The sequence below is a fragment of the Myotis davidii genome, unplaced genomic scaffold (assembly GCF_000327345.1).
Source record: "Myotis davidii unplaced genomic scaffold, ASM32734v1 scaffold866, whole genome shotgun sequence".
Taxonomy (NCBI): Eukaryota; Metazoa; Chordata; class Mammalia; order Chiroptera; family Vespertilionidae; genus Myotis; species Myotis davidii.
The window spans coordinates 516,505-525,711 of NW_006297145.1; the positions used below are offsets into that span (position 1 = coordinate 516,505).

Sequence of the window (9,207 nt, forward strand, 5' to 3'; positions counted from 1 at the left end):
GCCCTGAGGTAGGAACAGGCTTGGTCTGCTTAAAGAACAGTGAGAAGGCCAAGGTGGCCATGGTGACATGAGTATGAGGACAAGGGCGGAATGAGGTTAGAGAGATGGGATGGGTCAGATTCTGCGGGGCCTTGGAGCCTGTGATAGGGTCTTTGGATTTTATTTTAGGTGTGATGGGCAGCTGGGTTGTGCATACTTTTAATTGGGTGCCACATCAAGGAAAAGGCTTGCACTTTTGCTCAATTCCATGGCTAGAACCCTGGATTTCCTTGGGAAAAAATGCTTCGGGGCAGCCAATTCCACATCTGCTCTGTGAAACCCACAGACGACGAGTGCTCTTTGCGGACTTCTGCTTTTGAGAATCTAGTGATGCAGAACTGGAAGTCCCTTTCTTCTGAGGTTTGAACCTACAACCCTTTGACATTTCAAGACTTGTAGCTACATGGTATGTCTACCCAAGAACTCCCACTTCGTATTTCTTTTTTCTTTTCCTGTGCTTACCAAGGCCAAGAGCCTGGACTTCTGTTTCTTTACAATTCCACAACATAGTCCTGTTTGTCTCTAGGTGTGTGTCCAACAGCTTCCTCCCATTTTATTTATTTATTTATTTATTTTATTTTTAGCTTCCTCCCATTTTAAATTTTTCCTGATGCTCAAAGTCAGTCTGTGCTCCTGCTGCGGGCTCTGCACCCCCAATTCCAGCAAGTAGAGTATCGTGCTTTCTTTTTTTTTTTTAATATATTTTATTGATTTTTTACAGAGAGGAAGGGAGAGGGATAGAGAGTTAGAAACATCGATGAGAGAGAAACATCAATCAGCTGCCTCCTGCACACCCCCTATTGGGGATATGCCTGCAACCAAGGTACATGATCTTGACCGAAATCGAACCTGGGACCCTTCAGTCTGCAGGCCGATGCTCTGTCCACTGAGCCAAACTGGTTAGAGCTCGTGCTTTCTTGTTACTAGGTAGTGAATTCCTCGGAGAACAGACCTGTCTTAATTGATCTAGCATCCCCAGAACTTAGCACACAGCACACTTGTAGTATATTATTGTCTGTAGTAAATGTAAGAGACTTGGGAGGACAGAATTCAGGAGAAGGAATTTTAATAAAATAAAACAGTTCTATGGAGAAAGCTATAGAAAGATATATTATGGAGACAGTGAGCAAAGAACCAATAAAAGGGACTTTGCACATTTTTCTTATAAGAACAATGTCCTTAAATATACAAATGATTTCTTTGAAACAGTGTTAAGGAGGCATGCCTGGGAAATGAAATCATGAGCCTTTGGGATGCCAAAATGGGGCTCTCAGTCAGACACAAAGTAATCCCAGCCTGTGGTTCACTTGAAAGCTTGCCTCTCTCTGAGCGGCGAGGCCTGTGCTTCCCTCCTGGAGATTGGGATAATGTGGCTGTAGCCAGCGCTAATATGATTGAATGGAGCTATAAAACTCACTTTGGTACAGCATTTGTCAAACTCGGGGAAAAGCAGAGAGAGAGACAGAGAGAGAGAAGGAGAAGAAGAGGAGGAGGAGGAGGAGTGAGGGAGTGGAAGAAAAAGGAAGGGGAGGAGGAGTTCCCTCTTTTTTTGTTTTTCTGATTCTTTGTTATCCCTTGATAACAAGCTGCCACATTCTAATCTCTACCATGGTTGTATTCCTTCCTGATCCTGTCCTGCCCACCTTCATCTGTGATTAGGCTTTCCCTCCAGAGCACCCCGATGATCAGCTCATAGCTGGTGGGAAGCAGATGCTCAGTCAGTGGAACTGACTGCTGGGGCTCTGAACAGGCTGCTGTGGTATACCAGATGCCCCTCTCTCTCCTCCTTACAAACAACCACACTTTCATTTGGCAGCAACATGCTCAGCCAGAGACTACTTAGTCTTTCCTAGACTTCACTTACGGCCAGGAACAACCGATGAATGTGAGTAGAAGGCATTAGGGAGGTTTCCAGAAAGACTCATCTAGTAGGTTCTCTTTTTTTATTCTTTTTTTCCCCTCCGTTATGTTGCCTAGAACACAGGTGTGAGGGCTGTACTGCAGCAGCCGTGTTGTGACATGGAGGAGACTTTGAGAACGGAAGCCAAGAAGAATGGATCAGAAAGAGAGAAGGTGCCTGAGTCACTGATAATTTGGATCTGCTATGCTATCCCTGAATCACCTAACCTCTGATTCACTTTATGAGAGAGGAAAGCAGGTTCCAAGTGACTGTTATTTGAGATTTATGTTATATGCTGGTGAAAGTATTCAGACATGACAAAGACTCAAAGGCATTTCCATATTTGCTCATCATTACAACCTCTTTTCTGTTTATGGAGATTCAGCTGGAGTAACATCTCTGTCATGACACACTGGCTGCTCCTGACTCTCCCAATCATTCCCTGTCCTTGGTTGAGTTCCATCAAATACTCTGAATATCTAGTCTTCCCCAGGGTCTGTGAGCAGGAGCACCTGGGCCAGAGTGACAGTGACAAGTACATGACCCGCTTGCCCCTCAAATACTAGCACACTACAGTGTATTCAGTAGGTTCTCAATACTTACTAGTTAATTGAAACTAAAGACTATTACTTGTCAAACCCTGAAGAATTAAAATTTTCCATTATAATCTTTTATATTAGGGGGCCAAAATAGGTGTATATTTTCCATATAGGAAGAACTGATTTGGTTTTTTGGTTTTTTGTTTTAGCCACCAAGGAAATGTGGCCGCAGGTACAAAGAACAGAATCACAGGGCTGGCAGGGACACTGGAGGTCAGGATCAGCAGCCATGGGAAGATGAAGTTCACTCTTAATGACTAAGAGGAGCTAGAAAATAAGAAGGGTACTTTGAAAGAAGGCTCCAAGGACCATTGCAATGTTTCAGGTAACCTAGAGGAAAGCAAAAACCTGGAACAGAAACACTGAATGAGAACCAAAGAATTATTACCAACATCCTGGTCATCTTGAAGAGAAATAAAACTAAAGATAAATTAATCGTTAGGCTAAAGGAGGCGGGGACAAGAAACAATTTGAACACAAAATTAAAAGAAAGAAAAGAACCAAAGACAAACACAAATCCTGATGCTTTAAGTTCTCCTGGGAGGAAATAGTTGAAAACCACTATTCATCACCCAGCAAGGAAACTGCTGACTCAGTTGACAAGAGGGAAAGGTTAGTAAGTTGCTCTTTCAAAATGGCATTTAGAGGCTTCACGAGAGGAGAGAGTAGCAGGACTTACCACCAGGTGTTCTCGTGTGAAGGCAGCTGGGCTGCTGGGTGTGCAAACCTCACAGTTAACAGTGTCTGTAGGGAGCTCGGGGGCTAATCTCACCTGTGGATGCCTTTACCCGCGCCGACTTGCTCTTGTGCCTGCCCTTCTCTGCTCTCAGGAGGATGGCATATTCCTGCCCGGGTTCCAGGCCTCTCAGGACGTAGGAGGTGGTGTCTCTGGGCAGCTGCACTTCCACCGGCTGGCCCGAGGCAAGGCTGTAGTTGAGGCGGTAATGGTCAAACTTGGCCAACGGTGACCTCCAGAGCAGGGTCAGGGTGGTCTCTGTAGTTTCAGACACCCGAAGGTCCTTGGGGGCATCCATATCTGGCAGGAAAACACAGAGATGAACACTCCTCAGGCTGGGAGGCAGGCTGCTTCTGGGACTGAAAGGCAGCTGGCTCTGGGCTGCAGCCCCAGGTCCACCATCAAGCAACTGGGGGCTTCAGGAGACTCACCTAACTGTGCCTCAGTTTCCACCTTGTAAATGCCACTGTAAATTACGTGGCCAGGTTTTTGGAAGACTGAAAAGAACATAATGACGTGCCCATACCACGAAATGCTACTCAATTAAAAGCATTTTAAAAGAACTCATTATTGATACAAGAAGCAATTTGGATGGATCTCAAGAGAATTATGCTGAATGACAAAGCCAATCTCTAAAGGTTGCCTACCAACTGATGCCTTTTATGTAGCACTAGAGGCCTGGTGCATGGGTCGGGTCCCTCGGCCTGGCCTGCGATTGGGGCCGATTGGGGCGTCTCACCCAGTCCCCGCCAGTGGGGTGGGGGTATAGGGGCCGCTGGAGGTAGGCCAGCCGGTGGAAGGGACCACAGGAGGTTGGCTGGCTGTGAGAGCTCACTGACCACCAGGGGGCAGCTCCTGTGTTGAGTGTCTGCCCCCTGGTGGTCAGTGCATGTCATAACGACTGGTCAACCAGTTGTTTAGGTTATTTGGTTGTAACTGTCGCTTAGGCTTTTATATCTATAGGTTCTTGAAATGACAAAATCATCAAGACAATTGCCAAAGGTTAGGGACAGGGAGGGAGGGAGGTGTCATGGTATAAAAATGGAAGAGAAATCCCAGTGATGATAACAGTTGTTACCATTGGGGGAACCTAGGTGAGGGGTTTAGGGGTGTATCTCTGTATTATTTCAACAGCATGTGAATCTAGTTACCTTAAAAGAAAAAGATCAAACAGAATATGTACTGGCTCTTGTATAATGAGAGGCTCAATGAAGTATGACCCCTGCCCCCTCTGCTGTCCAGCCTCCTTTTCCTTCAGAGGGGAGGTCAGGAGGTGGCTGGTGGAGGGAGAGAGAAAAAGGGTTTCTCTATTACAACATTCCCAGAAAAAAAAAATTGAAGAATCAGTGGCTTCAAATCAGGGTGTCCCTCACCCTCCTCACGCAGAGGTTGGCACTTGAGGAGGCATGGGTGAAAGCAAAGTCTGACTCACCTGTGTTCTGGCCACTTATAATTTATGTGACCCAAGAAGACACATTAGGTGTGTTCTAAGAGAAACCCCCAAGATGTGTTTTAATCAGTCAGTGGTATAAAAAACAACAACCCTAGATATGGTTTCAAACTTTAAAAGTTTGTAGATTTCTGATAAAGTCTGTTTCCAAATTTTCCTAAAAAGAAAGTTGCTGTTCCCTTCTGTCCTGAGAGTGGTGTGGGAAGGGAGAGGGATGTGGTGTGCTCATGTGACTTTCTAATGGGACGTCTGGGCTAGATGACTGTAGGGGCTCCTTTTTCTGTTTCTTTTAAAAATTGTTTTATTTTTATTGATTTCAGAGAGGAAAGAAGAGGGAGAGGGAGATAGAAACATCAATGATGAGAGAGAATCATTGATTAGCTGCCTCCTGCACGCCCCCTAATGGGGACCGAGCCCACAACCCTGGCAGTGCCCTGACTGGGAATCGAACTGTGACCTCCTGGCTCATAGGTTGATGCACAACCACTGAGCAACACCAGCAGGGCCTACTATTTCTTTTAAAGCAGGTTTTCTGCCTTCTGAGCCCTTTGTGAGATCCCACCTGGGGTGGGAGGTGGGGAGGGAGTTTAGGTGCCTCACCTGTGGCCGCGTTGATGGTGGCCGGAATGCTCTCCATGTCTCCCTTCACAGCAGACACACCGATCCCATATTCAGTTCCTGGCCTCAGACCTAAGAGAGAGCGTGCAGGTGGAAATTCAGCTTCAACTTGGAAAGACTTTCAGAAGATCATAAAAACGGCCCTGAGCTGTCCCCGTACGCTATTGCTTTTTAGTGTCTGGAATGTTCTGCAGACTGACTCACTGACATCCGTGAGACAGACTGCTGGGAACTGCATGTGTTCTCTCTCTGGAGGGTTGCAAAGCGGGACCAAGTCCCCAGGGCGGCTGGGTCTGGGATGCGGAGCTCACCTGTGAGTGTGGTCTTGGTTGTGGCTTGTTGGCTCTTTGGGACCTCGACCTCGGCGTGGTCACCTCCAGAGATTGGTGCATACTTAATTCTGTAGGTGTCAATGGCCGCCTTGCCATTCTTCCATTCCAGGGTGACGCTGTTGTCTGTCTGGGAGACGCGGCGAAGATTCCTGGGAGCATCCAGGCCTATTTGGGAGAGGAAGGGAAATGTGTATGGAAGACATCAGGCACCAAGAGAGTGGCGGTCTCACAATTCAGGCTGAGATATGAAAGGTTCCTGCCATTGGAGGAAGGTGACAAAGTTGCCCCCACACCCATCTCAATAGCTGACGCACAGATCTGAACAAATTCTACATATTTGGCACCTTCCCCATTATTAATATGTGTGATACCTCAGTCAGTCACATTTTCCTCAGATTTTGTGCTTAAAAAAAAAACTGACCAGCTGTCTGCCTGACCACTACTGGGGGTTAAGCCCACAACCCAGGCACGTGCCTTGCCCAGGAATCAAATCAAGACCACCTGGTTCATAGGTCAACACTCAACCACTGAGCCACACCAGCCTGGTTCAACAGATACACATAAGCTCTATAAGTGTAAGAACTGGCCTATTGTGCACACCACTATATTTCTTCATATAAATATATATATAAATAAAAATAAATTGATTTCAGAAAGGAAGGGAGAGGGAAAGAGAAGAGAGAGCTCAAGACATCAGTGATGAGAATCACTGACCAGCTGTCTGCCTGACCACTACTGGGGGTTAAGCCCACAACCCAGGCACGTGCCTTGCCCAGGAATCAAATCAAGACCACCTGGTTCATAGGTCAACACTCAACCACTAAGCCATGCCGGCCGGGCTCATCACTGTATTTCTAATAACTCCTCTAGTGCTTACTGAGCTCTGAAAAAATATTTATCAAAAGACTGATTGACATTCTGGTACTTTAAAAATATGTCAGAGGCTAAGACATCAGGAAGCATCTTTGTCATTCGTGTTCTCCATACACTGTATTTATTAAAATTTTTATTTTAAATTTTTTTTACTAGGACTTGTGTCTTAGTGTCAGACTAGGTCCTTCTATGTATACCAATATGTATATACTTTTTATTTTGGAAGGTTATTTGGGAATATTTTTTCTTTGAAAAATTAAACAGTACAATATTTGAAAATAAAATTTAAAGGAATGGAAATTCCCTTTTTGTTTTCCTGCTGTCAAAGGAGCCTGGAAGGTACCCCAAGAAAGAGTGAATGGAAGTCTCACAATCCTTCCCTTGCTGGTGCCGGTTCCAGGGAAGGCCTGTTACCTGTTGTGAAGGTCTCTTTGGCAGGGTTGCTGGACATGTCGCCCCTGCGGGAGATGAGGGACACCTCGTACTCAGTGTCGGGCTTCAGGTTCCCGATGGAGTACTGGTTCTCATCATGCGCGAGGTCGATGGTGGTGCGGTCACCCGGCGCATCTTTGATCCCATAGGAGAGCTCGATGCCATCGATCTCGGCCAGAGGCTTGAACCAGGTGACCAGTGCGGTGGTGTCTGTGACGTCCTTCACCTCGATCTGGCTGGGAGCGTCCAAGCCTGTGATGGGCAGAGGACAAGCGACAGAGCTGTTTCAGAGAGCGGGGCAGTGCTGGGGCTGAGCAGAGAGAGGCAGCCATCCCATCTGTCTATGCATATATCGGTGTAATATTGACCCCTGGACCCTATTTTATGTTTCTGATCTTCAATGTCCTGTTCGACAAGCTATAAGTAGGGCTGATGCTACCTTGTAGGGTTTGTTGCTTTTTTTGAAAGGAGACAATCTGGCCAGCATGGCTCAGTGTTTGTATCAACTTATGAACCAGGGGGTCACTGGCTCGATTCACATGCCCAGGTCAGGGCACATGCCTGAGTTGCAGGCTCGATCCTCAGTAGGGGGCATGCAGGAGGCAGCTGATCAATGATTCTCTCTCATCGCTGATGTGTCTCTCTCTCTCCCTCTCCCTTCCTCTCTGAAATCAATATAAATATATTTTAAAAAAGAAGTAAAGGAGGCAATGCTTGCAGAGCCTCTGGCAGGGAGCCTGGAACCTGGCAGCTACATCACAGGTGGTGGTTCTCTGTTATCATCATTACTGGTCTCATAAGTTGAAGACACAAGTTTGATGAAAAGAATTCAGGAGGGAAAGTCATGGCTGCCTATCTTTGCATCCTCATTTGGTCTTCCTCCTGCCCAGGTACTCACCTCCTGCCCAGTCCAGCCTCTGGTTTCAGAGTTTTGACTGCAGGCTGCTCAGGGCTCTGAGAGCGATTCATGCTTCTCCCATCCTGGCCCTGCACTGGTTGTTCTTTGTTTCTTCTTCCCACGGTTGCCCCTCCTCAATCTAAAAATCCTCTACTCACCCCTCAAAATCTCATTTATAGGTCGCTTCCTAATGAGAAGCCTTCTTTGACCCAAAGCAATCAGGTAAACACATATTCATTCCCCAACAGGTCTGAAGTTTGAATTAGTCAAGGTGATTACGTTCTAGAGATTTTACAGTATTGTACCTATAGTGATCAATTTATCATACACTTAAAACCTCACCAAGAGGGCAAATCTCATGCTAAGTATTCTTTTCACCATTAAAAAGAAGAATATTTTAGTACTGCAACTTTCTCACTCTTCCATAACAGATTTCTATACAGTTTATCCAAAGTGTGTTATTCAGTTTAGACAGGCGCATTCACTCATGCAGACAGAGGGTCTTTGACGTTTCTTCATCCCCAGCGTACAATCAGGCTCTGTCATTTATGTCTTAACTCTATTTTTTTAAATTACACAAACATTTTTAATGCAAACACCAAAACATTCCAGGCATGCAGCAAATGCCTCAAATGAAGGCTTGCTTCGGTCAATGTTTCCTCCTTTCTTCATTTCTGAAAATAGTTAAGTTTGTGTTTTCAGTATTGGTTGAGGAAACAATATCAAACAAAAGGAGCTTGGTTTTATCCAGGAGGCGAGAAGGAATAATTCATTGCTTTTTGTGAGACACTTACAGTCTGTTTTGTTGAATTCCAGGTGTCATTACGTTAGTCTCAACTCGCAGATAATGAACCCATAACATGCACAATGAAAATGATGCTCTAATTCAACAGTGAGGCTGCCTGTCCTGTATTCTTACAGGGACCAGCAAGCACCTGAACCGCACCTATTACCTTCCTTAGCGGTCCTTTTATGAAGAAGTCCGGATTTAGTCAAGGACACTGATCTATCGCTGCATTTGGGACACTTGAAGAGAGGAGACTAACCTGGCCCGGTGCTTACCACGTGCCAAGCACAGTCCTTTGTCATTCGTGTCTTACTCTCAAGACAACTCCACAGGTAGGATACTGTAAACCCATTTTCCAGATGGTGGGTCAGAGGTTTAAAGAAGTGAACCAGCTAAGGTCATGTTGAATAGTGAAGCTGGAATTTAAACTCAGGATTGTTTGGGTCCAAAGCCCATGCTATTGCTCCTCTAAATGCAAAGGCCTCTCAGAATCACTCATGTGCCAAAAACCATTGTAATACAACCTCTATGATGAGAGGGAAA

General features: G+C 45.7%; 1 protein-coding gene across 1 annotated transcript in view; it reads right to left on the reverse strand.

Moving 5' to 3' along the window:
* The window catches only part of TNC (tenascin C), an 89,431-nt gene that overhangs the window by 45,766 nt on the left and 34,458 nt on the right, over positions 1 to 9,207 (reverse strand). The window contains exons 7-10 of the mRNA XM_015569899.1: positions 6,962 to 7,231; positions 5,654 to 5,839; positions 5,325 to 5,414; positions 3,311 to 3,574 (exon numbers count right to left, since the gene is read on the reverse strand). Coding sequence (XP_015425385.1) covers positions 3,311 to 3,574; positions 5,325 to 5,414; positions 5,654 to 5,839; positions 6,962 to 7,231 — 810 coding nt within the window. The remainder of the gene's footprint in view (positions 1 to 3,310; positions 3,575 to 5,324; positions 5,415 to 5,653; positions 5,840 to 6,961; positions 7,232 to 9,207) is intronic.